Source organism: Drosophila yakuba, chromosome 3L (genome assembly GCF_016746365.2).
Source record: "Drosophila yakuba strain Tai18E2 chromosome 3L, Prin_Dyak_Tai18E2_2.1, whole genome shotgun sequence".
Lineage (NCBI taxonomy): Eukaryota > Metazoa > Arthropoda > Insecta > Diptera > Drosophilidae > Drosophila > Drosophila yakuba.
In genome coordinates this window covers 2,289,563-2,315,675 of record NC_052529.2, presented here as the reverse complement: position 1 = coordinate 2,315,675, position 26,113 = coordinate 2,289,563, and the positions used below count along the sequence as shown (strand labels likewise).

At 44.2% G+C, this 26,113-nt stretch overlaps 5 protein-coding genes across 9 annotated transcripts; 3 read left to right on the top strand and 2 right to left on the bottom strand.

The window, feature by feature from the left end:
- Nucleotides 1-275: 275 nt before the first annotated feature.
- Nucleotides 276-13,124, bottom strand: LOC6532519 (ribose-phosphate pyrophosphokinase 2). 5 transcript variants are annotated; one of them, XM_015193922.3, is made up of 9 exons: nt 12,972-13,124; nt 10,648-10,873; nt 5,841-6,024; nt 5,128-5,196; nt 3,099-3,197; nt 1,533-1,657; nt 1,262-1,460; nt 1,063-1,197; nt 276-976 (listed from the first exon to the last, which is right to left on the bottom strand). In XM_015193922.3, the coding sequence occupies exons 2-9, from the start codon at nt 10,863-10,865 to the stop codon at nt 884-886; spliced, it is 1,122 nt and encodes a 373-aa protein (XP_015049408.1). In that variant the 5' UTR covers nt 10,866-10,873; nt 12,972-13,124; the 3' UTR covers nt 276-883. The 5 variants fall into 5 exon arrangements, with proteins under 5 accessions (XP_015049408.1, XP_002093265.1, XP_039230461.1 ...); XM_002093229.4 differs by lacking the exon at nt 12,972-13,124 and adding an exon at nt 11,596-11,797; XM_039374527.2 differs by lacking the exons at nt 5,128-5,196; nt 12,972-13,124 and adding exons at nt 3,907-3,930; nt 11,596-11,796.
- LOC6532520 lies at nt 1,690-2,902 on the top strand. Its single transcript, XM_002093230.4, has 2 exons — nt 1,690-1,791; nt 1,867-2,902. Exons 1-2 carry the CDS (start codon nt 1,749-1,751, stop codon nt 2,691-2,693), a joined length of 870 nt encoding a protein of 289 aa, XP_002093266.2. The 5' UTR covers nt 1,690-1,748; the 3' UTR covers nt 2,694-2,902.
- A 2,173-nt stretch (nt 13,125-15,297) lies between the features above and the next one.
- LOC6532518 (ubiquitin-conjugating enzyme E2-22 kDa) lies at nt 15,298-16,997 on the top strand. The gene is made up of 3 exons (XM_002093228.4): nt 15,298-15,733; nt 15,958-16,110; nt 16,433-16,997. Exons 1-3 carry the CDS (start codon nt 15,671-15,673, stop codon nt 16,814-16,816), a joined length of 600 nt encoding a protein of 199 aa, XP_002093264.1. The 5' UTR covers nt 15,298-15,670; the 3' UTR covers nt 16,817-16,997.
- Nucleotides 16,998-17,612: 615 nt separating this feature from the next.
- LOC6532517 (uncharacterized protein KIAA1841 homolog) lies at nt 17,613-20,795 on the bottom strand. The gene is made up of 5 exons (XM_002093227.3): nt 19,838-20,795; nt 18,772-19,711; nt 18,472-18,709; nt 18,193-18,418; nt 17,613-18,129 (listed from the first exon to the last, which is right to left on the bottom strand). Exons 1-5 carry the CDS (start codon nt 20,743-20,745, stop codon nt 17,778-17,780), a joined length of 2,664 nt encoding a protein of 887 aa, XP_002093263.1. The 5' UTR covers nt 20,746-20,795; the 3' UTR covers nt 17,613-17,777.
- Nucleotides 20,796-21,342: 547 nt separating this feature from the next.
- LOC6532516 lies at nt 21,343-25,814 on the top strand. The gene is made up of 2 exons (XM_002093226.4): nt 21,343-25,444; nt 25,524-25,814. The coding sequence occupies exons 1-2, from the start codon at nt 21,747-21,749 to the stop codon at nt 25,585-25,587; spliced, it is 3,762 nt and encodes a 1,253-aa protein (XP_002093262.3). The 5' UTR covers nt 21,343-21,746; the 3' UTR covers nt 25,588-25,814.
- Nucleotides 25,815-26,113: the final 299 nt, after the last annotated feature.

The window sequence follows — 26,113 nt, the reverse complement described above, 5'->3', positions numbered from 1 at the left end:
TAATCCTTTTATCAAATAGGTATTTGTTGGCTTAACGTGAACTAAAAAATCCAATAAAAACACATTCTTGCCTTAGTTTTCTGTAATATTTTTTTGTATTTTTCTTTAGTTTTTGTTGTTTGTTTGGTTGTTTATTATTTATTAACGCCTATTTGCTATGTTCTTTTCAATTGTATTTTTTTGTTTTACTTAATTTTACTAGATTTTGTTTTGAACTTGCAAGTATTTTGCGTTTTTCTTTCTTCATGAGCTTACAATAAAGAATCATCAAAAAGTTGTTGCACAGTGTAAAATTACAATTTCTTGTTCTTGTGTGTGGGTGTATATGTGGGTGTTTTTTTTTTTAGGTGTGTGTGGGTGTTGTGTGTGTGAGTGTGTTTTTAGGTGTATATCTTCTACGGTGTTAAACTACAAATCTAAATTTCTCTCTAAGAGCAGGCCAATGTTTACACCAATCAACTGGGAATTATCGTTCGTGTTAACTTGTAAAATCAGAAAACGGCAAAAGTTTGTTTAAACAAAGAACTTACTATACAAAGGAAAGGCATTGCATTTGTGTACTTTTGTTTTGTTTTGTTTTGTTGTTACGGTGTTAAGTGTTATCTCTATGCTCCTATTTAGTATAATTACATAATGACGATTTCCCATCTACTGAGTTTGCATTTACTTTAATTACAATAGTTAATCCATAAAAAATATATAACGATGATGATGGCAAAATATGTTGTTTCAAATTGTTGTGGTTGTTGGTTGCATTACAAATTGCTATTAAAGTTGTTTTTCATTTTTCTTTTTGCAGTAGCTTGCTAACGGTGTTCTGGTTGCTGTTTTATCAAACGTTTGCTGGTTTTTCTGCCGGTTGTTTGTTTGTTTTGTTTTTTTTTTAGTATGGAACATTTGAGAAGAGATATGAGACACTCTCGCCGTTGTGTGTCCGTCTGACGGCCTCGGCAAACATCATCGAGACATCAATGCACTGGGGAAGAAAAAAGTAGTCCATTACAAAATATTCAACAATATTGTTCTTTTATTATATATAAACGGCACGAGATGGAAACGCACCTGGATTTTGGGACAGTCCCGCATGTGCCCATCCTGTGGTATGGTATTGGTCACCACCACCGCCTCGAAACAGGCATTGTTGATCCGCGAGATCGCAGGACCCGAGAAAATGCCATGCGTCAGAATGGCATATACCTGATTAAAATCCAAAATAAATCATTAAAAACAAGAAAATTAATAAGAAATCGAGTAAACCCACCTTGGTGGCTCCGGCCTCCACCAGGCGATCGGCGGCATGCACAATGGTGCCGCATGTGTCGGCCATGTCGTCGACCAGAATGGCAATCTTATCCTTGACATCACCCACCAGGACCATGGAGGCCACTTCGTTGGCCTTCTTGCGCTCCTTGTGTATCAGAGCGAACTCCACATTCAGGCGATCGGCAATCGAGGTGACACTAAAAGTGGCATAATAAAATCAAATATCTCATATATGATACATATATAGGGATTGAAGGAGTATAACTAACCGCTTGGCACCGCCAGCATCGGGCGACACAATGATCGAGTTCTTCCACTCGGGAATGTTCTCCTTGATCCACTTGAGTACCGCCGGCTCGGCATAGAGATTATCAACTGGTATATCAAAAAAGCCCTGCGAATGGGGAATTTTCGAATTAGTTCAGCATCCAGTAGTCATTGCCAGCTGAAACAGCTGTCAGACATTCATTGTATATCAACCATATATGGCATCTAGTCTTACTAAAACAAATTTACAACAAAACGCAGGTAAAATCCCAAACATGAAGATATTCTACTACAAAATGCGCCAATCGCAATCCAAATCCCCAAATCTCGTGCTAGCTATGGAGGAGGAGCAGCAGAACGACCTGGACCAGTGGCTGAAGGAGCAGCGCATAATACTGGATATGAGAACTCGTCGTTTATTCTCGGATGTTTTGCCAGTAGCCAAGATTGTCAAGCGTTGTCATCCTCGCCTGGTCGATCTGCACAATTATACGCCCAAGAGCAGCGTGGTGCTGAAACTCCAGAGCTGGGAGACCTTTAGCAATAAGGTTCTGAAGAAGTTGGGCATCAATTTGCCGCGTTCGGTGCTGGAGCAACTAGCCTCAGCCGCACCAGGAGCTATAGAAACGCTGTTCCAGGAACTGGTGGCGGTGACCAAGTGCGGTAGTCCCAGGCCAAGACCCATGCTGAATGTATCACCAACGCGTTCCCAGAGGAGCGAAGTGGTCAAAAAGTTGGCTAATACGGATTCTGTGAAACGCACTCTCAACCGATCCCTTACTCAAGTGATCGAGCGCTCGGCCTCCAGTGATACGCGACCCAAGGTGCTGACCATGGACATGAAGGTCGTGGTCGATGGCCAGGTCAAGAAGGTTTCCAAGAAAGTAGTGGAGTACGAACACTACGCCAAGGCATTACGGAAAAGTGCCGAGAAGTCGTCCTACATCAACTGCATCACCCAAAAGGCCGACTACCTGGAGAGCATGGTTGCCGCCAGGAATGAGCGCATAGATGAACTAATGCTCCAAATGGGCAAACTGTCGGCCAGCATTCTTTCCATGCGACCCACGCTCAACGAAACCGAGGACGAATCTGGGAACTGTGTAGAACTCCAATCCCATATGAATAACCCCTCCGAACCCTGCTGTGAGTTCCCTAACTAGTAGTCGACGAGATCCTCGCTCATTTTGTAATCTCAAATCTAAGGCCCTAGTTTTTGAGACAAGAACTTTTGCACCAGAACAAGAAATGGAAACCTCATTTTATTGGATAAATCTGTACTATATATTTTGTATTTTATATTACACCCTTAAGACTTTTTCTTTGGCTTCACTCCAATAAACAAAAATTGTTACGTCGTTCAAAAGGAAAATCACATTTTCTTTATCGTAATTAATTCACTGATATACAAATCGAGTTGCGATAAGAAAACAGATTGAAAGTGTTGCTATCACTCCACTATCAAAGGTAAATATAAAAAAAAATATTTTGCTGAAAAAACATTTACCATATATGTTCTGATATAGTAGACTAATTATAATGTACATATATATCGTGAGCAAACTTACCTGAATCTGTGAGGCGTGCAGATCCATGGTGATGATGTGATCCGCTCCAGCTACGGACAGCATGTTGGCCACCAATTTGGCCGAGATGGGCGCACGACTCTGTGCATTGGCCAGCGTAGAAAGAGATGCAAGGAAAGGTTTCCATTAGCGCAACTAGTAGTCGGGTTTTACATGGGTTCGAGTCTTATAGCTAGGCATTATGAGGAGTAAATCATGGAAATCAAAACCGAACATGGACACACATATGTATAGACAGAAATCAACAAAGAGGTTAACGTTCCAATAGATTGCATATGGAGATACATAATTCATGGACAGAAAAGAGATTCAGTTGCGACAACACAAAGGACACAAATGTGATTCGGTGCAGCACCCCGGAAATAATGAATTCTGATCAATAGAGAATGAGATATACCCAGGTGATGGAGTGCAACGCCAGTTAGAGATAAACATGTACAGATAGATCGGTTAATACGCAAACGAGTGCAAAGAAAATTGAACCATTTTGAAATAATTTTTCTTTCCGCATTTTCTCATTTGATTTGGAATTGGATTTTGGTGTAGTATCTGGAGAACAAGGCATGCAAACATCGGTCGGATTTAGATATGTTTCTGGATTGGATAGGGGAAAGATCGTCGTCTGGTTTCATCAACTCAAAGGAAAAACATTAAAGAACGCAACAAAGCAAAAGGCTTAAGACAAAAATAATCTAAAGCAAAAAATTCGTTTTTTGGTTTTTTAGTTTAGTCCCGCAGCAGCATTAAAAATAATAATGCCTGGGATACAGGAACTAACCGAACTACTCACAGTATATTGTTTGGCTGAAAACTCCTAAGCTCAACAGAATTGGAATTTTGTTTATTTTATACATTTTGGGTAATTTGATGCAAGAGAGAGAGACAAAGAGTATAAAAAGAAAAAGAAGAAAACACAAAAAGTTCAGAATAATTCAGAGTTTAAAATTAAAATTAAGGTGGAATCGGATTGTAAATCCTGTGTGTATATTAAAGTTAACAAAGTCGTAATCCGTGTTTTTCAAAAGTGGATGTTAGTCAAGTGGGTTTTTGTTTGGTGGGGGCACTCAATTCAAATCAGGTTGCAATGCCAATTCAAGTACACATTTTCAAATAATACTATATACATATATTTTCCTTCCATTTCAACTGATTATCTTGAACGTCAAGGAACTCATTTACAGATTACAGAAATGAAAAATATTTGTGCATTTCGCACGTTTGACCCGCGAGGTTCATTGTCTATATACGTGTGTATAGTATACAGTATACAATATATGTATACCCCCCATTGCCGATCCGATCGTCTGACGTCACAGAGGGGATTATCTAGCAACGGAAAAACTTAATCAAGTGGAATGGAAAACATTATTTTCTAAGCCCCCAAAAGGAGGCTGTTGTCAGGGCCGATAAGACAAGAACAAAAGTGCAAGATCACAACAATCAAGACAAACAAACAGCAGTCGAAACAAGACAAACAAAAATATTTATTATAGGTTCATTATTAAAAATAGATTAATTAATGTAAATTTTATATTTCATATGCATTATTTTTGTTGCAATGAAGAGCCGCCGAAACAAAACAAACAGAGGCAACGTAAATATGTGGAAAATTTTCATGTATTTTTTTTGTTGTATTATCTCCAATAAAAGTCATTGCATTTTCACCGAATTTCTTTTGTGGGTTAGCCAAGAATTTCTTCTTTATTAGTTAAATAGCGGGTACATGGGGATTTAGGGATATAGGGTTCTAGGTATGGACATGCAAAATAGGATTGTTTCCGAGAAAAACGAGAAACTTGTTAAGCCAGACGCCAAAGAATTTCCTTCGTGAATTATGAGTTTCTGAGGATGAGATTGCCGGTTTTGATATTCCCTTCCAGGTTTTTAGTGTCTTGTTTTTGGATCCAAAGAAAATTAATAAAGAATTTCCCATTACATTTATATATTATAGAAGAACATAAAGTGTGAATCAGGTGAGCGTTTAGTTATTGAAAAGTCACAAGGTAAATACCCTAAATTTCCAATCGTAGTTTTTCTTGGCTAGTTTCTTGCTTTCCGCATTATCCTCACTGCCTGCCAACTTCACGGTGAAAGAGAGACAGAGATCGATAGAGAAACGGAGAAAGAGAGAGAAATACACCAAGGCACACACACACGCGCGGTAGAGGGAGATAGTTGCAGGTGGGCGAGAAAGAGAGAGCGAGCATTGCGTGGTAATAAAAAATAAATATAGTATTTAATTACGAACGGCAGGAAAATAAAGCAAAATAATGCGTTTATCACTAAGGGATGGTTTTTTGAAATTTTCCACATTTTCCAATTGCGTGCATATATTTTTACATAAGTTTTCTCCAGCTTAGCTTCGTTGCAAACGGTTTTTTTTTTTTGAAAAAGAAATGGAAATCTCTTAACAAAATGCATTAGAAACACACAGTCACACACAGAAAAACAGAAGTATATATAGGATAAATAAATCGGTTATATATAGCACTTAACAATCGAGCTTAAGTTTTGGGAAAACATTCGGGGGAAAAGTTAACGCTTTTTCGTCTCCACTTTTCCCCAATTGAAACAGTGTGTGGGCTTAGCGTTGAAATTATAGTCAGATTAACAAGAATTAATTGTTTACAATGCTTTTCTTTGCACGTGGGATCCGGAGAGAGGGGATCCACAGAATAATACCGTGTAATTTTCGGCGGCCGGATCGTGTTGAGGCAAACCTACCTTGTCTTTTTTGTCTTGGCGGGCATATGGAAAGCAAGGAATCACAGCTGTAACACGAGAGGCTGAGGCGATTTTGCACGCATTGATCATGATCAGCAGCTCCATCAAGTTATCGTTGATCTCGCCGGATCCTGACTGCACGATGTACACATCCTCGCCGCGCACCGATTCCCCAATTTCCACACTGCAAGAAAACAGAGAGCGGGGGTCAGTTGGTAGGCTGGATGTGGATGTGGGGTGCACTGTGGGAAAATATCAGCAAGAAATCGATAGATTGATCGCAAAAAACATGGCTAGCATAGTTGAAATCATAAAATGAGTTCAAGGTATCACTGCAATCGATTAAAAATAGATGATGGGATTCATTAAAGTATAGAGATTAAAGTCTATCGGGTTTTATCAAAAATCGTTATGTAATAACCATAATTCCTTGGCAAACAACCTTCTACCATTTATGGCATACGTGTAGAATAGACGTCAGTCCTTCAGTGTGCGGAAATTTCCATTGTTCGCCTCAAGTTCGCAACACTTCTCAAATTCACAAGTTCTAAAAGTATCCTTTTCGCCATGCACACCCTCCCCTTAGTTATTGATAATCCGAACAGGACACGCCCCCAATTGTTGACCTTTTCCAAAGCCAAAATGAAACTGCAGGCCAAGGCAATCTAATCAAAAACTTTCCTAGTTCCCTCGCACACACACGCACCACATGGCGTATGCGCAATATTTGCAATGGCCACTGACGCCGCTTCGTTTATTATTTTGTTTACACTTTGTTGTGTTTTGTTTTGGTTTCGGTTGGCGGTTGCCATTTGCGGAGCTCAGTTAGAAACTTGAACAATAGGTTATTGATACCCTTGATCAAGAATGGGTGGCTCAATCAGCGTTTCAATGGCGGAAATATACAGAAAATAACCGAAGTAATGATAACACTAGAATTTAGAACGTCACCAGAGAACTTGGCTAGCACCATACAAAAACTATTCCATGTACAAAAATTAAATTAAATAAGCAATCAATTTCGGTCAATAAAACACGGTTTCAGCTGATTCTCGGTTGGCGCGCTCTTTTTTTTCGCATTCTCATGGTTATTTTGGCTTTTGTTTTACCATCGAAGGTTAATTCAATTACATGGCGTTCGGGCTGGGAGCATCAGCCCTCAACCGACCATCGATTGAACGACCTGTGCCAAGTTGGCCGAGTAATTAATTTGTCCAATAATTCGGGTTTATCTTTTGACATAAACCAATTGATGGAGCCTGTCGTCAATCGCGTGACACGTTTTCGTAGTATAGTATAACCTATTTCTGCACTCGCTTATCATCGACCGGCATTTTTCTGGGGGGTATATTGATTCGAGGGGTGTATCTGTATACATATGTATTCCTTATCGCTACCCTGGTCAAGAAGATCAATGTGGACCGGCTAAATGCAGAGATTTCATCAGCCTTGGCCGGATGCATTCTGGCATTAAATCATGCATTTTTGAATAGATTGTTGGGGCTGTAGGAAAACACTTTCACCGCTAGCCACCGTGACATTGTTAGCATGCCGGGAAAATCTTGGGAAAAATCGAAGGGGAAATCCGTGGGGCGGTGGAAAAAAAGGTGTGCTGGGCAAGACAGTTGGCAATTGGCCAGAAAAACCGCCGCATTGCCAACAACTAGCAACAGTTCAGCCAGCAGCTGTTTCTTTGGCCGACCGTCAAATAGAATTTCAGCCAGAATTCATTTCATTTTCCTTTGTTTTTTACGTATTTTTATCTCTTTGCTCGCTCGCAAGTCTGCCTGCTCATGTGATAATGTAAACCGAAAAATACAACAAAAAAATAAATAAAACATGAAAACGAAAAAACAGTCGTACTTCTCTAATTGAAATCACCAGTTTCACACTTTTTCGCATTTTGTTTATTCTCTTAGTTGTTTGATTAGAACATTCTTATACGCTTTTATTCCCCTCTTATCGTACGGATTTCGTTGATTACACATAATCAAATTTAAGACGACGTTATAAGATAAAAAGCGCAGGCCATTTTTGATTGATTGCTTTGCTTCAAAGATCGTGTTTTCCGGAAATGTAGTTTAGTTTACTACTAAACTAATGTATTGTTCATCTATGGCTGTACAATATATATAAGTCCTACTGTAGGTATAAAAAACTGTTGCCAATTGTCTCCCACTAAGCTTATCTCAGTCTGGACGAAATCTAAATCGCTTTCGCTTAGTTTCTGTTGGTTCCAGTTGATTTATACGCTCCTTATCACTATTAACTCGGGCCCCTTTCAAAAGCTCGTTGATACCCAACGACCTCACAAGACAAACACGCAAATTCCTTATCGATCAAACTTTAGAGTCGAAAATGCTGAAAAAAAAACGCTTAGTAATTGACATTTTCAGTGGGTGGTTGGTTGGTTTCAAGAGAGAGGGGCGGTGAATAAAATAGCTTAGAATTGCGTGTGGCAAAACCTTCGAAATTAGAAATTAGAGCCCCACTTTGGGGTTATTGAAAAATTATTATGAATTGCTACTGGCGAAGGTCGTTTGGGGGTTTTCTTGGGTGGCAGTCATAAAAACATTAGTTACTTTGTACATTTTATGACTACGTATTGATTACTTAAGTGTTTTTAGGGTTGCAATAAAAATATGAAACCCCAATACTTATTAAATTTATTTCTAAGGAAACCCCTATTATGTATATTGTCATGTACGACATGATAAGCTAAAAATATATGTGATTTTTAATGAAATGGAGAACAATTCAAAAAAAAATCACGTGTGACCCAGATAAACTGGTATCGCCAGTTTTTATACATAGTTTTAGCATTTTATTTCTCTCTATTTCTCTCTTCTTTTGTTATGCTCTTATCGTCTATTATCAGCAAATAGGCAAAAGAAAATTTGTGCCAGTCTTAATATCAGCTTTCATTCGTTTAAACCTTCGTGTGATGTCATCTTGGCGCCCTTCAATTGAGCATAGTCTTGACTAAAAACTTGATCTCTAGCCCAGACGCCCCACCAAACACAACGACAACAATAACAATTAGAGCTCCAACAACAGAATCATTATCATCATCGCCCTGCGTTCGCTATTATCAACAAAAGCAATCAAGACAAAGTATGAAGAAAATAAAAGCAAAAGTTCAACCGTTATACCAGCCGCAACAATAGCAACAACACCTAGTGTAAATTGGAGCAAAAAGAGCGCATTTAACGGTCAACATGATTTTCTGTTTCTGGCTGCTGTTTCTAGAGAACACCAGAAAGTGAAAGAGAGAAAGATGGACAACAAAAACAAAGTCGACAAGTGCAAACAGAAATATTGCAACTACAACAACAGTGGAGCAACAACCACTATGCACACGTGGGGGTCTGGCACTTAGAGTGAGAGCAAGAAAGAGAGAGCGGGCGAGAGAGTGAGCTCCAAAGAGAGCCCTAATGCACACTATGCGGGGGCGTCGCTGCCGCAGTCGACGTCGCAACGTCTGCCGACTCTTGATGTGGCGCTCAAGCTCCCCTTTCGTTCTCACCTTAAGAGAGCGTTCTCCCATTCTCCGTTCAGTCAGCAAATGAAAAACGTGACAGAGTCGTGTTGTGGTTCTCTACTCGCAGGCATTTAATACCCTTTAGTCGAGTATGTCGGCTATAAGAGCGAGTTAACAAAAATGATTTAATTTATTATGCATTCAAATTAAATGTTATTTTTGCTGGCTTCTAATGAATCTTAGAACATTAAACAAACAACTATACTATAACACATTTCAGTTGCTTCGACCCCCATTTCCTTGTACAACAAAACACCTGGTACAGGGCATCTTAGCCTCGACTCTGCCCTGCCTTTGGTTCTTTCCGCTGCCGCGTACCTTGGTGTGCGTGCGAGTGAGTGCGAGCATAACAAAAACACACGCACACCGACGGAGCGCGTATCATGTCAGAAAGCTTAGCGCGTATTATAACCTCTATTTTCGTTTCGGATTTCTTCCGTTTGCCTCGTTTGTTTCTGTCACCTTTTCACCTCCTCCAATTGTTTGCTTATGTGGCTTTTGCTTAATTTTATTAAAATTGAAAAAAGCCGAACGAAAGTTGACACCAAATAAACGGAAAAGGGTGCTGGTGGGTGGGGTTAAAACCATGGGCGCCTTTATTTATTATTTGTTGTTGTTGTTGCATCAGCAGCTGACTGGCTGGTCTTGCGCCTGTGTGAGTGCGTGCGCGAGAGGGAAGCAAAAAGCGTGCAAGCCGCAAGTCTAGACGATACACACACACGCACACATGGCAGCTAATTTAATTAAAAATATAAAATGAAATTCATTTTCGGTCTCTTTGCTAATTTCTTGCCTAAGAATATTTTTTAAAATTTAATTTAAATTTTGTGAAAACTGCACGCGACATTGGCCAAGCTTTACGTGGCTGTGTGTGTGTGTGTATTACTCTCACTCATACCAGCACAACGCCACTAAACACACACTCACACACACAGGCGCACGGCTATAGCGACAAAGACGGTGTACAGTCCACTTGTTAAATCAATAAAAATAAAAAGAAATCAAGCCAAAGGCAGGCCACAAAATTCGGGAAAAATCATTCAGTTTTAGGTAATCACAAATTCTCATTGCTTCGCATTGATTGTGGCAGCGAAACGCCAGCAACCTTCATCGAATGTCAAGGACCTTTTGCACACCAAACACTTTTTCGTCAAACTCAATTAGCACACTTTAAATCACAGTTGTTCGTTCGTTGTCGCTAAACACTTGTTGGTGGTCACAAGCACACACAATTTGCGAAGGAATTTCCCTTGCAGGACTACTTACCAGGTTTCCAAATTGCTGAACTTCTTCGTAACCACCTTGCCGAGATCGATTCCCAGGCGATCGACGATCCGCTGGGCCAAGTCCGGATGCGAGGTGCCCGAAAACACTTTGATGTTCGGCATTCTGGAGTGGATTAAATTTAGACAACCAGCCTGTTTCTCCAAATTGTCTCGGATCAAACTTCTAGCGCGTATCGGATTAGCAGAGCGAACTGGCATCACACAATCTATGAGTAGAAGTTTTTATTATAAATTTTTTTCGCCAAAACGCTGGCAGCGACGTCGACGTCGCGGCCTTATCGGTGTGCCGCAAGAGCGTAACAGAGAGCAACGGAGCTTTTGTTGCGCAGGGCTCTCTTTCGCTCGCTCTTTCTGTAAAGCCACCCCAATTATCCCCCATCCAGACCATGTGATTTTTCTACGCGTTCTCCTGGGAACTGGAAAGCTATCGATTTCTAAAGCGGTTCGATAGGCATATTATAGATGAATATAATATTTTATAAATACGTTAAAATTTCCTTGTGATTTATTTAGTAAGAAAAGTTTTTAGTTAGAGAGTGCATTTTGAGTACGAAAAAATAAATTTTTTTTTTTTAATTTGATAATAGGTATTTGGTATCCTTTCAATTAGCCAGGAATGTACGTTTTCAATGTTTTGGTTCTGCTTGCTATGAATTTTACTTCTGAACAGGATTAAATAAATATTCCACTGATTCCAATCGATAGATAAACAGCTTGTTATCACTCCAATACTATCTGTGAATTTTCTTTTAACATAAAAAATATGCTGGCATGCCAACAGGCGCGCGCCAAAAGAAAAGCTTTTGTGGCCGAGGTAAACAGCTGTTCCACGGATGTCCTCAGTTGGCCATGAAAACCCAGCACACACACAAGCACACATGCCGATAGAAATGAAAGGCTTGTGAATTCTAGGATATTCTCTACGCACCATTCTGCTCGTTCTCGGTGCATTTCTTATCGGGCATTATTCACAAAGCAAATCCCGAGATGAAGGTGCTGCGACAGGTAAGCGGCGACTGAAGAGATTGCCTATTGTTTTGAAATTTTTTTGAGCAGCCCGTTTAATAACAAGTCGCACTCAGCTGTTTTGCGCCAGGTTAAGTGAAAAGTGCACTGTTTCAGCGACAATGGGAGATTGGGACTAGCAGCCGCAGAGCGCCGCATCTGGCGAAATTGAGCGAGCGAATGGAACTGAGCGCCGTACAACATGGCGTATGCGTCTATTACACATACGCACCGGTTGCCCACACACACACCCATTTTTTTCGCGAGAGCGCAAGAGAGAGCCAAGGATGAGATGTTGCGCAGTTAAGTTGATGCCACAACGAAAGCTTTCGGGACGCGCAATTCGTCTCTTTTTGGAATCAGCTGTTTTCGATAGGCAATTTCCATAGCATTTTTAAATACGTCATATTGCAGTTTTAGATATGTAAACTGACACACATAGCGAAAATTTAAGTGATAAGTATATACACTAATTTTAATAAATACAGAACTATCTTGGCTTAGTTTGTCTTTGCACAACTCTGTAATTTTTTACTACCACACAGATAGAAAAAACTGTTTCACATACATTTTAAAGAAACTCGATATACAAAAACCACAAAACGGGTAAATAAATTTCCAAGGCCCCATAAAAATGTCAATATATTTTCCTATACAAAGTAAAAGAAAAAAATCCTTAAATATCTGGGACAATAATAAACATTGAATACTGTCTTGCCCACTCTTGAGTATTTATACGCGACTTTTGTTGAGCATATATTTAGGAATTCTTTTTGTTTTTGTCTGTGTATCTGTGCTGTGTGCCGTTTTCAATTGGTTCTGGATAATTGTTGCTCTGCAAATATCTCTGCTATGTACATTGTACATACGAGCAGGATTGTTTTGTTTTCTAGATCTCAAATCCGGGGTACAGTTCTTACTTTTTCATTTCACGGGGGCTCGTCTCTGCTTTGGTAGCCCCCGAGATGTTTTCTTGTTGTTTGTGCAACTGTACCTGGGATGCTGAACAAACGAACGCGGCTGAAGAACAGAACACTGCGATTTGTTAAATTGTTTTTTTCGTGCCCATGGCTAAATATAAATGAACTAATGCCAAATGCTGACGTACTCTTCTCCGTGTTTTATCCCTAAAAACTGACGCAAATGGCGTTGCAAGTGTGCCGAACGTACAGGAATAATGGAGCCGGGAGTCGCGGGGTGGTGAGGCAAAAACCACGTGCCGAATGCGACGCACGTTTTGAGTCGGGCGGAAAACAAAGGCACGCACACACATCGAATAGTACAACATTCTGGACTTACTTGAAACATGTGAGGAGGCAAAGTGTCGCAATTACTTTTACAGACTACAAACTATTAATCACTGAACGATGCGATTCGGACACGTTGGTCGAAAAAAAACTTGTAGTGATGATTTTAGTTTGTGATTCCGCTCGGATGCAGCCGCTACTCAGAAAATGCAAAAGCTGAATGAATCAGAACGCTTTCGATTTGAATTTGAGCGAGGGAAGTTGAATTTCTGGAGTTGTTTGGTGCGAGAGAGCAGGAGATAACGCAAAGGAGAGTCGACTTTGTCAAGCTGAAGCATGGATACCCTTGCGATACAACATAGATATAAGTAAACCTAACAATAAATATTGACCATACATATTCTAAAATTGTGATTTGACAGTGTTGTTCAGAATGATAGAAATTTGACCCATTTGCTTACAGTTTTGATTAGTTTCCTTATAAAACTAACCAAGCAAAAACTAAGCTATTTTGGAATGAATTCAAAGCGATGATAGTTTCTTTATCCCTAATAACTCTAAAAGATTTGGACTCAAACATATACATTTTTGTACACATGTTAATGTATGTATGTATCTACATATATTTGAAGGGGTAGGAGTCGTCATCCTTCTTCTTACAATCATAATATGGTTTGAAAGGGTATATCAAGGAGAGTGCAAGAGAACCGGCATGTTTGTTTGTATCGGTCACTCGTTTTGTTTTGGGGCGAAAGAGCGGCGCAAAAGGCGAGCACAAACACGTGTGTGCAAAAGGCAAAAGTTAAAAAAAAAGAATGTAGAATCCTCCGTTTCACTAAGTCTCATAATGTCTATTGGGTATTCTTCTTATCCGAAAGCTGTTGTTGTGTTGGTTCTCAACTTCCCCACACGCTTTTGCTGACACGTTTTTTTTCTCGATCGCCATTTGTGCTGTGCGAAACGTGAATTTCGGCAGTAAAAGAGAATGTCGACTTAACTGATTTGCAGTCATGGAGTACACCCTATAAGATTTATGCTAACGCTTTTATATTGTAAATATTTTAGGTATCAAAAAGATACAAGAAAAAGTTACTTAAAATCAAATCTACCTAATAGCCTAACAGCTGAGAATTATTTTAGGTAATATTTTTCAGTATTGGTTGTTCAATATACTTATGGCGACACTAACAGTTCGTATACCGTTTTCCAAGTATACCCATTATAAACACAAGATCGTATGGCGCATAAATAATGCTTGTCTATTATTTTTGGACTGTTGCCAAGAGAGGCCTACGCCTTTGAAGAATAAACTTCTTGTTTTTGTTTATAGGACGCAAAACGAGTTTCAAATTTCCGACCGCAGACAAGGCGGCCGAGCGTAATGGAACCATATTTCTGAGGTCAAAAGAACTTCGATTATTATAAATGCTTCATACATGTATGTATATATTCAGTATTCAAGATCAGAGACGCAATGGAAAATAACCTTTGCCGTGTGCCAATGAAAAGTTGCGGCTGGTTGAACTTATGGAAAAAAAACCAACTTTGAAAGTGATTGAGTCAATCAAATAGGGCTTATCAAAAGATTTAAGAAAGAGTACTGCATGTATTGGGCTTGAAATAAGCTGCATGTATTCAAAAATTAGTAGTTTGTTATTATATCACTACTATCTTTAAATTTTGTTAATTTGAGTTTCGAAACGAATTAAGTAACTGTGCCAGTTAATATTCACTTTGGGTTGCGTTCCTTAGGAGAGGACTCTCCTTGTTAAGTCCGAAAACCTATCCATGTGGAAGCTGGAAGTTTAAAGTTATCCAGTGAATATTCCATAGGCACCTATTAGATATCCACCCTCAGAACTACCCATAGTAACGAAACCTTAAAAAATATATAAATATTTATATGAATATAATATATGAATATTTTCAGGTCATAACTTATAGTGCCGAATAGATCGGAGGGTCACTATTCAATGGTCTGGCCTACGGATTCAAAAATGTTAGGGTCCGCTTTTTCAATGGGTTTGGTCATAAGCAAAAAAACCCTTTTTACTAGGCACTAGGCAATAAGTTATTTGAATAGTCGTCTAAATGTATACTTATCTTGAACGTTTGTACATAAGAATTTCCTACACAGTTCAAGAAGTACCTGGGCAGTATATAGGACGCAATTTCAGCCGCTACCAAGTCGAACCAATAACTATCACAATCAAATATTTCGGTGCATATTAATAGGTTGTTAATACAAAATAGAATATGAGTATTTGAACTGCAAAACTCGATACCACATTTCGCGCACTTTCCCGAAGCTCTATCGATCCGCCTATCGATAGGCGAGCTTTCAGAATTTTCCAAACGCGGCGCGGCGGCCACACTACCAAAAAAACAAAAAAAATAGCACTGGCAAAATAGACATGCTGAGCGCTGTAAAACGTCAGTTTTGTTGAAATTGGAATATTGAGTTTGTTTTTTCTGTGTGTTGGTCGAGCTCGTTGCTTCGACAATACCGAAAAGCGATCGAAAGGAGCAACCTTGGAGGCCAGCAGCTAAGCGTAATTTACGCAACGCACCACACAAAATCCGCAAATTTGCACAGGGGGCAACAACAAAAACAGAGGCAGAACAGAACAGAACCGAACCGAACAGAGCAGCAAGAAGAGCGACGTGAAGAGGAAAGGCGGAGAAAGGAGAACGGAGAATAGGGAACAGGGAGAGAACAGAGAAGAGAGTCGGAGAAACGAAATAAACATCATGGCGAACATGGCAGTGTCGCGGATCAAGCGGGAGTTTAAGGAGGTGATGCGCAGCGAGGAGGTGAGTTCCAAACACCAAGGCCGAAGGACACTCAACCGCCTCCCTCGGCATCGCCAGCTGCACCACCACCCCAGATTGCGGTGCAGGGGGTGGGCGGTGACGATGTCCGTAGATTTTGGTGGCGTTTTTGGCGCGCTTATTGGCTCCGTGTTCTTTGTGGATATCGCGTAAAATGTAAACATTGGCCGCACTGATTTGTACTTTCTGCTTGTAATCCCTGACAGATCGTCCAGTGTTCCATCAAAATCGAACTGGTCAACGACAGTTGGACGGAGCTGCGCGGCGAGATTGCAGGTCCGCCTGACACGCCCTATGAGGGCGGCAAGTTCGTCCTGGAGATCAAGGTGCCCGAGACATATCCCTTCAATCCACCAAAGGTTAGTATGATTGATAATAAATGGATATATGACATATTTTTATAAAAAGATCTTATAAATATGTTACTTTTGTGTTCATAAAAGTAAAGGTAACATATACTTTAGATATCCTGTTGGAGGAGCCTTTTTACACAAAGCCATTTAAATTTGTAGCTGAAATTTTAAATAAACTACTTTAAGACTGTACAAATATGTGATATAAAATAATTAAAGAAATCTGATGTTTTAAATGTTCAAAATCGAATGACTTATGAGTTGCAAATACGTGATAAAAACCTACAATTTCTAAGAACGAACTAAATAAATTGCAACTTCTGCGCAGGTACGCTTCATAACGCGCATCTGGCATCCAAATATTTCGTCGGTGACGGGCGCGATCTGCCTGGACATCTTAAAGGACAACTGGGCTGCAGCGATGACACTACGCACCGTGCTGCTGTCCCTACAGGCGCTCCTGGCCGCCGCAGAGCCAGATGATCCACAGGATGCAGTGGTGGCCTATCAGTTCAAGGACAAGTACGATCTGTTTCTGCTGACGGCCAAGCACTGGACAAACGCGTATGCGGGCGGACCGCACACCTTTCCCGATTGTGATTCAAAGATCCAACGTCTCAGGGACATGGGCATCGACGAGCATGAGGCGCGCGCCGTGCTCTCCAAGGAGAACTGGAATTTAGAGAAGGCAACCGAGGGCCTGTTTAGTTAGCTTGCCCCAGCCACATTACGATCAGTACCATTCATGGCGGTGGCGACACCAAGAACACCCGCAACTTCTGCATCAACCCTTCAGAACGGCAATCACGCTAAATTCTTGTACACTCACGCACCAACCGATCTATTTTCGTAAATTTTGTCCACGAAATTACATTGCCCTGTAGTTATAATAATTCTCTGTTCTGTTCTCTAATTTTATTATGATTATTGTGCACATCTTTGCCGCTGGGTGGGTCACCGAATGGTTGAGCCAAAGGCCATGCCCGCGTCCCATCAAGCATGTGTTATGTAATTGAACCCAGGTTCTGTTTCATTTCTTTACGTGCAGTCGCATTTACTTGCAGGCTCTTTCTTACAGTACTGTTTTCCATTTCAAGCTTAAATTATAACACAAACAAAAATGATTTACAAAAAATAAATGTGAAAACGAGGAGTGTATAACAAATCGAAGTCTTTGTAAATTGCGTTAAGTTAATAAATAAATAAATAAAAATATTAATAAATGTCTAACGAGATGTTATGATTTCAGTTTGTGAAGAAGAGGCTGCAAACTTACAATAGATTTTTTTAAAACACGCCTAGACTGAAGAACAGTAAATGTAATTAACCCTAGCTTGAGATATGTATATTACTATAATTCTTGTTTAATCCAATTTTTAAGGCTCTAATGCCAAAATTTAAATAAAATCCAAATTCTTGGTGATTTACAACCAAATAATTACAAACTACGTGAAAGAAATACACTTTATATTGGTTTAAACATAGAACCCATCGTTATCATCGAGATATAATCTCTTATATATGTTCTTCTACATTTTTATTTAATTTTTCTACAGTTTAATGTGAACTGTTATGGTTTGCACTAAATATTTGACTAATAATCTGTGACTAAATATTTGGTCTACGATGGTTGCTAGCGAATGGTAATATAACTGGTACTACAATACGAATTTCTACTTGTGCTTTTGCTTGGACATGACTGACGCGGAGGAACCACCAGTTGCAAGTGCAGATCCCAGACAGCTGCTGTTGCTTTGGGGCACGGAGGGGCCGGAGGCATTGGTGCCCTGGATGGTGTGATGGCTGTGGCGCTGCTTGAGCATCTCCTTCCATTCGGACTCGAGTCGCACGTAGGAGCCTCCAAGCGGCTGGGCATTCTGCACCAGGCACTGATCCGTTCCGGTCTTCTTGGTCACATAGTTGGCGACCTGCTTCATGATCTTCTCCTCGAAATCGCGCTGGTGATCCTGGTTGCTGCGCGCGGACAACTCCCCGGACCAAAAACGACCCGACACATCGGTGGGACTGGCCATTCCGTTTGATTAGTATTATATGTTTATACATTTATTATTATTTGCCCATCCTTACCGTTTTCGTGATTTTTTGCCTCTTGCTTTCCTCGGTGGTGGACGATGCTCCGACTCGCAACCATCACTACTGGAACTGTAATCCTCATCATCATCGTGGACGTTACGCATGCGTGGCCGCAGGCATCGAGCATCATCCTCGCTGGTGGATGTCGTCTCGGAATCGGTGCTGGTGTCCATTTGGTAGCGAGATCCTCGCATCCGACGGCTCACACGATGGTTGGTCACTGTGGAGCAGGGATGAGGTCAGAGCACACTACCTAGAAGCGCACATACCCACCTCTCTTGAGGACACTATCCATGCAGAGTTGGGGCAAAAGTCCCTGACGACATCTCTGGGGTGTTAGGGAGATACCCTGCCAACTGGGACTGATCTCACCGGCGGCTGCCAGTTCCTGAATCCTTAGTGGTGGCTGTTCGCACAAGGCGTAGTTCTCGCCCACCAACTGAGCAATGGCCAGGATGGCACGCTCTCTATCCGTCTCCACCAGGACACTGTGCTCGCGAAACTGGCAGCCCTGAAAGAGTATTTGGAAAACCTTCAGTACGGAATTCTTGTAATCTTTAAATAAATACATACATTTGGTCCCGGCAGTGTCTCGTAGCGAAAGGCCTGCTGGCCGCAGCAGGAGAAGCGACCGGCGGGTCCAGCATTGCCAACGGGACCCAGGAAGTTGGGTGTCTCCGGATGGAAGCGACACCAATGCATCTGATAGACCGGAAAATGAGCCTCGCACGTGCAGCAGTACAGGTAATGGCAGTGACCCCACAGCTTCCAGTACACCTTCCGCCAGGACTTGAGCTCCTTGAAGAGCTGGACGATGTACACATTAAGATCCCAGTTAGCATCCCGCACATGGTGACTCATCAACTGGCCCCAGCGATTCAGCCGGATATTGCTGGGCACACAGCTCACATAGGATTTCATTGTGTTGGTCACGCAATTAAAGCATCGCGAGCAGCGAAACAACCCGGACATGCTGTAGAAGTGGCCTCTTAGGGCTTCCGGATCTGGTTCGCACAAAGACTGAATCAATTTTGTCCACAGACGCGGTGTCACGCGCTCCTTTTTATCCCTGACCATCTCCAGCTCGAGATTCGTGAACATGGCCGCCAATCGGGTGACCAAGGCATCATTCAGACAGGACAGATTCGTGGATGTCCGTACAACTTCGCTGAGATGGGCATGACAAAAGGCCAAACACTCAAGGAGTAGAGGCTCCATCTGCAGAAAGCTGGCCGACACCAAAATGGGCACCACATTGTTGCCATCCAACTGGGGACCGGTGCTCTGGGTAGAAACCGGAAGATCCTGGCTCTGGGCACTATGCTTGATCCACTTCATCAGCCAGTCGAAGATCAGGATGTCGCAGTGCACCGATATGTCCATCTCCTCCAACCTCTGACCGGCGGTCACGTCCGCAAAGTAGCCCATTTTGGTCACCAGCAAATGCTGCGGGCATGTGAAGTCCTTCGATGTGTTCTTCACCTCGTCGCAGACGTGGATCACGACTTCTGGTCTGTCAAAAGATTAGAGATTATTATACAAGTTGACTTTTATTGATCAATAATTAATAAGTTGGTGTAATGATATAACGACTTATATATGTACATCTAAGTATGTCCTTTAAATACATGGTACTTACTCCTTTCGCTCCTGCCTGGCATGTTTGCTATCCTTGACCAGCAGCAAAGACTTGCGTCTGCCGGCGACCATTCCACCAGGCTTTGGAATCGGCTCCTTGATCATAGCCCTCACCATGCTGTTGGTGATCTGATCCGGATGTAGTGCATCTCCGCCGGAATGAGCCTGCTGTAGGCAGGGAGCCGAGGGAGAAGCTGCCGGCGGAGGACCATGCGAGTGGCCAAACTCCATCAAGGATTTCGATGCTCCAGAGGTAAGAGGAGCTGCGGATGAAATGGGATTCGGCGTGGGAGTGGGCGATGCCTGGGTGAGAGGCTCTTTCGGAGGCTGCAGCTGCTTGGGCTTTGTTTTGCCATTCTGGAGTTGTGTTGGAATGGGAACAGGGCATATAAAAGACAAAACCGAGTCCAGGACACCCTCATTAATGGCCGCATCCAGTTGCTCGCCGAGTTTGGGATGCAATCCCCGATAGGTGGACTCTGGCCGCGATGAGCGACTGTGGTGACTGTGTCCCGAACGCAATGTACTGGATTTTGCATCCTGGAGCAAAGTGGAACGGTTCTCGTTAGAGTTCCGGGTGGGGCGGCGCAGTCCAAGAAGCTCGTTGACCAGTGGATTGTCCGCCAGTTCGGCAAAGTCGAACTCGTCCTTCTTCGAAATTCTCTTGGCCGACGCCGCGTTGCCCTCCATCGGCGGTATCGGCTCCCTATTTTGTGGTTTTCCCATGTCGGCCTTCGCAATCATATCGTTCACATGACAGGATAGTTTTAGGAACTCTAAAAACTCATTCAAACTGATTTGAAACTCGGCGCCATTGCCGGAATCAATGGATTTCTGGGAGGAAGCAGCTGGCGTCTCCTCCGTCTGGCCAGCAGCCGAGGCTCCTTCATCGGAGCCCGATTTCTGCATCCTGGCCAATGCACAAATCAACGCAAATTGCACATTATTGATTGATTGTTTCGTTTCTCTTGGCAACAGCGAAGTTACTAAAATGAAAAGCGGAAAAAACAATGCAACTGGTGACCCCAATTGATTTTTCAAGCTGTTCAGGAATTTAAAATTACACTTTATTTAAACAAACTTACTGGCTGAAGTCGTTATTTTTTGTTGTTCTACCTGTTTCAAATAAATAAATAAAGATATAACAGTGTTGTAAGGCGCATTTGGTAGATCGGGCGGGAAATAAATAAAATATTTGTTGTTGTTATTAGGAACCAGATTAAATATTTGGAAAATATTTGTTCCTACAGTAATCTTATTTAATTAGTATTACTTTATATTGACAGATTGGTTGTGTATCTTTTTTATCTATAAACTACATTTTCTGATGATTCTTAATATTTGACTTGCAAAACTTTGCATTTGGAATTATTTTAAAATAATGACCGTTATAGCTATCGATATTTAGGAAAACTTCCGATTGCATGGGAACTTTTACGATTACCCGCATGCGATTACCGTCATAGAGCGCTGGCGATTGCTTAGAAAACTATATCGAAATATCGAAAGCAAACCAAAACATATACATACAAAAATTCATTGATTTTGTCAACGTAAAACACACAGTGTAGCAGGGCAGTTAATTCTGAATGCGGTTAAATACCACGGTCAACTGAATTAGAAACGCTGGAGCGGCACAAGTGTGGCGGCAATGCGAACGGACTGAAGATAGAAGCCCCCAAGCGAAGGCTTTTACCTGGGTCGCTGTCCAATCAGAACGCTGCTCCCAATCAGAACTGGGCTGGGGGCTGGGGTGGCAAGAGCGAAAAATCCGGATACGGGGGGGGGCAGTAGCAAAAAGCCAAAAACGAAAAAAGCGAGCGACGAGTGTGGACTAGCCAGCGATGTTGGGAAAATGACCAGGGATTTGGGAGTACGGATCACGGACCACTAGCGGATACGGCCGTAAAATGCCCCGGAACACTTGCAGGCCAAGTGAATGCGCTGCTGCTAGCCAGGATGAACCGGAGGCGAGTGCGAATAACAACAACAATAATAGCAACAACAACAATAATGACGAGGGCATCATCAAGCAGGAACTGGAGGCAGCTCCGCCGGTTTGCCACCGGAAATCGGAGCGCCGGAGAGTGGCCCGTGATATATTCCTGGTCTTTGAGGAACAGACCACCCGGCGACGAGGGAAGGGAGCACGGGGCAAGGCCACAAGGGCCAAGCAAAAGTTCGGACACCTGAAGGTGGCCAATACGCCGCGCATCAACAAGAATGTGCTGCGCGACATTAAAACGGAACCAAAGTGCAGCTCGGATGCCGTTGTGGCGGCTGCTGCCCCAGCTATCATACCCATTCCCGCACTGAATCCCCCAATTCCTCTTCAAATAGCCACGCTCAATCCTCCGCTGCCGGAGGAGCCGACGTTAGCCAAATCCTTGCCGCGTACGGCGGCCGTTAAATTGGAAACCAAAACACCCGTCACAGCCACTGCATCCAATGTGGCGGCACCCAAGCGGATCAGTCCCAAGCCCAAGGCTCCACCTGTTCAGGAAAGGGAAACGGTAACGGAAAAGGAGGTGGTGTCAGCTGCAACTCCTACTCCTCTGCCAACACCCAAGCCCGCTGCCGCTGCCGCACCCGCCACTTCGCCGACGACGCCCAGCGTCAATCCCATCTTCCTGTGGGTCAAGCAGGACGATACCCGCATCGTGGAGGTGCGCTGCGAGGACTACGACAAGCGGAATAGGATTCGTCTTACCAAGACGACCAACGGCTGGCGCTCTATGCCACGCACAGATGCTTCCTCAACTAGGATAGTCAAATTCTTCCACGGCTCCGCCGCCCCACTGATGAAGGTCAAGCGCGAGCAGCATCTGCAGCGCTTGGAGGAGGAGGAGCAACAACATCAGGAGCAGGAGCTGGAACCGGCAGAGGATCATGAGCGAGAGCAGGAGCAGCCGCAGCAGCAGTTGCCCTCCATCGGACAGACCTTGTTGCAGGATTGGGATGACAGTGCCACGCAATTGCCCGACGAGATCGACGAGGAGGAGGAAGAGGGACAGGAAAGTGTTGCTGCGCAGCAGAAGAATAGCCACTTAGCCACTGTACTCGAAGATGTTGTGGTAATGCCACCTGCCCAAGAGCCGGATATGGCGCCCACGCCCTGCTTCGATGGGCTGCTGGACAGCGAGGAGACAAATGCCTCCACCAAGGCCACCAAGACCAATACGCCCACATATCAGAGCTCCACGCCCTCGCCGCTGCAAATGCAGCTGTGTCCCAAGACGGGTCTGTTTCTGCCGAAAGGAGATCTTGCCCTGGTTCAGCTCCCTGAGGAAGATGTCCTGCCCGAGGAGGCGGAGGACAAGCCACTAAGTGGCAACGATCCCGTGGAGTGTTTTGATGCGAATACTAAGAATCTGAAGGATCTGCTGGACGACGCCGATGATCTGCTACAGAATTGCAGCAGTGAAAACGGCAGCAGTGGAGCTGATCTTCTCGACTCGCTGGTCAAGCGAAGTTGCGAGGACAATCTCGTCCAGGAGACGCGGCCTGGCAACGGAACCAATCCGCCAAACTCCTCATCCTCCGGCGACGGACTGAGCTCGTTTTGTGTGCCCGATCTCGACAAGGACCTGCCCAGCATACTCAACATGGACAACGACGATGCGCCCAAGTGTCTGTCCTTCAATGAGGCGGGTGAGATCGAGGGCCTGAACGGGGAGCTCTTTCTGGGCATCGAGGCCTTCGAGAAGCAGCATGAAGCTGTGGCCACCGACCCGGAACCCCAACCGCCCACGCCAGCCACCGTGGAGATGACCCAAACGCCTACGCCAACACCGACGCCTGAAAAGGAGATGGAGAAATCCGCCGTAGTCGAGGAGACGCCCAAGGATCTGAGCTACAAGAAGCGCGAGGAGGTGTGTCCACCATCAGAATCGCGTAGTCAGTGTGCGGTGACCTCAAGTTCGGATATACTCAAGTCACCGGAGCGGGATCTCCAGTTGCCGGCCAATTCCATACCTGCCGAGGTGGAGACCACTTCGGAAACCATTAAAAATCTCATCCTGGAGCAGTTCCTCAAGCTCAACAACAATCCCCAACAGGCGGAGCCCATGGATTTGGGCAAAGCTGGCCGCGATGGGAAACTCGAGACGGTCGTTATCGACGACGAGGAGGAGGAAGATTCCAGCCAGCCGCTGAAGAAGCGATCCAAGGCCAGCATCAAGATGGACAAGGATCCGGACCCACTCACCCAACTAAAAATGCTGATCAGCAATCCGCAGTGGAAGGTCCCAGACCCGATACTCGTGCCAAAGGATCGCCTCGGTGCGGTTTTGGCCTCGCCGGCGCGAGAGATTCCATTGCTGCTGACCACCAGGCCGGAGTTGCGTCTTCCTGAGGCTTTTGCCTATCCGGAGATCATCCAGAATCCGAACATTTTGGTAGTTACCATGGAGCAGTTGGAGGCCATCCTCAAAACGGAATCGGAGCAGGCGGCCAAGGCGACAAAAGACCCGGATCCAGTGATCGTGGTGCCAAGCAAAGCGAGAAGTCCCAGTCCCAAGCAGATGCAGCCCAAACCTTTGCCTGTTCAGCCCAAACCGCCTACAGTTGCCCCGGTGGCGCCAACTCCGCCATCTCCGGCGGATTCCAGCCTCTCCACGGATCTGAATGCCACCACACTGGCGCTGCTCCAACAGATGCTGTGGCTACCGTATTTTGGCCAGTTGTCGCAGGAGTTCTTCAAGACCATTAAAGATCCGCTGGGACTGCAAAGAAAGTTTATGAGCAATCTCCTGCCGCTGTACAACAGCCAATTCGGATTGCAGCATCTGGACGAGCTCTACAAGCAGTGTATGAAACAGAAGTCGACGGAAGAGCAGCCACAGCCCAAGGTGACCACTCCCGTGCCGCCTCCAGCAGCAGCACCGCCTCCACCTCCTCCTCAAAGTACGGCCAGCGGACCAAATTCCTTCAATGGCTTCACCAATCCCGTAGAGCTGGCTCTCATGCAAAAGCTGCTGCAGCCGCAAATGCCGCAGTTCCTCAACTGGGAGGCGGCCAAGGAGGCATCATCCACATCATCGGCTGCTGCCACCTCAAATCATCATCATCAGGAGCACAAGCGACCCAGGAGGGAAACCGAAACAGAGTCCATCAGCCATTTTACCAAATCCAAGCCTTCATCCGGTGCTCCAAGTACAACTGCTGCTCCACCCCCCGCCGCTGCGCCTGTGCCGGTGGCCACCACTGCGGCTCCGGCACCAGCGCCGGCGGAGCACAAACCCCGACTGACCATTAAATCGCTCTCGAATCTGCTGGAACCGGAGGCGAACGTGGTTCCACTTCTCAATGTGCCCTTCGACGGAATGCGAGGGCGTCCCTCCATGCACAAGGCCGTGCCAGATCAGGCCAAGGGTGACGCAGGTACGGGACGCACACTACGCTCCAGTAAAGCCTGCGTCACCTACAATCCCCTCGAGCAGGCCAAGCAGCAGATGCATCCGGCCGCTGTCACGCAGCAGCAGCGGAAACGGGGCAATATGCTCGCCCAGGACGTCCAGCAGCAACAGCACCAGCAAAATCTCGCAGACGCGGCGGCAGCAGCCGGCATGGATGCCAACTCCGCGCTGTGGCATCCTCTCTTTGGAAGGTGAGTGACTTTCCTAAGCTGATGGGATTAGATCATATTTCCAATCTGCTCATACTAACCCACATTCCTTTCCTTGCAGCAATCCCAAGCAGGGCTACAATAGCCCGTGGCAGTGGACCACGGTGACGGCGTCAGGTGAATGACAGTCAAGCCGGGCTCAAAAGGAGCCAGCACCTGGAGCGGGAACAAGGACGGCCAGCTACGAGGAGCAGCAGCAGCAACAGCAGGACTACAGCAACTATCACGCCTCGGCCAAGCAACAGCAGCAGCAACCACAACAGCAACCACAACTTCCAGCAGCCAACAATCAAAATCACACCAACAATAGTAGCAATAAATTTTGTTATCCTACGGCGGCGGCCATGGAGAATATGTTCCAAAACAATCAAATGGCGGCCGCTGCCGCCGCACGCGAATCCCTGCTAAATTCATATCTCTATCAAAAAGATAGCGATGCCAGCAACTACATGACGGAGCAGAGCTATTGGCAGCAGCACCACCACCAGCAGCAGCAGCAGCAACATCAGCAACAGCAGCAGCAACATCAACATCAACAGCAGCAACAGCAACATCAACAGCAGCAACACCAACAGCAGCAACACAAGCAGCTCCAGCAGCAGCAGCAGCAGCAATGGAGCGGCAACAACGGGAGCAACAACCAAAGGAGCA

Coding starts and splice junctions, on each gene's coding strand:
- LOC6532516 (XM_002093226.4), top strand. CDS start 21,747: ATGCCCCGGAACACTTGCAGGCCAAGTGAATGCGCTGCTGCTAGCCAG. Junction 25,445..25,523: donor TGGCATCCTCTCTTTGGAAG/GTGAGTGACTTT, acceptor CTTTCCTTGCAG/CAATCCCAAGCAGGGCTACA.
- LOC6532518 (XM_002093228.4), top strand. CDS start 15,671: ATGGCGAACATGGCAGTGTCGCGGATCAAGCGGGAGTTTAAGGAGGTG. Junction 15,734..15,957: donor AGGTGATGCGCAGCGAGGAG/GTGAGTTCCAAA, acceptor AATCCCTGACAG/ATCGTCCAGTGTTCCATCAA. Junction 16,111..16,432: donor ATCCCTTCAATCCACCAAAG/GTTAGTATGATT, acceptor ACTTCTGCGCAG/GTACGCTTCATAACGCGCAT.
- LOC6532517 (XM_002093227.3), bottom strand. CDS start 20,745: ATGCAGAAATCGGGCTCCGATGAAGGAGCCTCGGCTGCTGGCCAGACG. Junction 18,419..18,471: donor GGATAGTGTCCTCAAGAGAG/GTGGGTATGTGC, acceptor CCTGCTCCACAG/TGACCAACCATCGTGTGAGC. Junction 18,130..18,192: donor GGCAAAAAATCACGAAAACG/GTAAGGATGGGC, acceptor CGGAATGGCCAG/TCCCACCGATGTGTCGGGTC.
- LOC6532519 (XM_002093229.4), bottom strand. CDS start 11,632: ATGCCCGATAAGAAATGCACCGAGAACGAGCAGAATG. Junction 10,874..11,595: donor CACCGAGAACGAGCAGAATG/GTGCGTAGAGAA, acceptor TTCTACTCATAG/ATTGTGTGATGCCAGTTCGC. Junction 3,198..5,127: donor ACTACGATTGGAAATTTAGG/GTATTTACCTTG, acceptor GCCAATGCACAG/AGTCGTGCGCCCATCTCGGC.
- LOC6532520 (XM_002093230.4), top strand. CDS start 1,749: ATGGCATCTAGTCTTACTAAAACAAATTTACAACAAAACGCAG. Junction 1,792..1,866: donor AAATTTACAACAAAACGCAG/GTAAAATCCCAA, acceptor ATCTCGTGCTAG/CTATGGAGGAGGAGCAGCAG.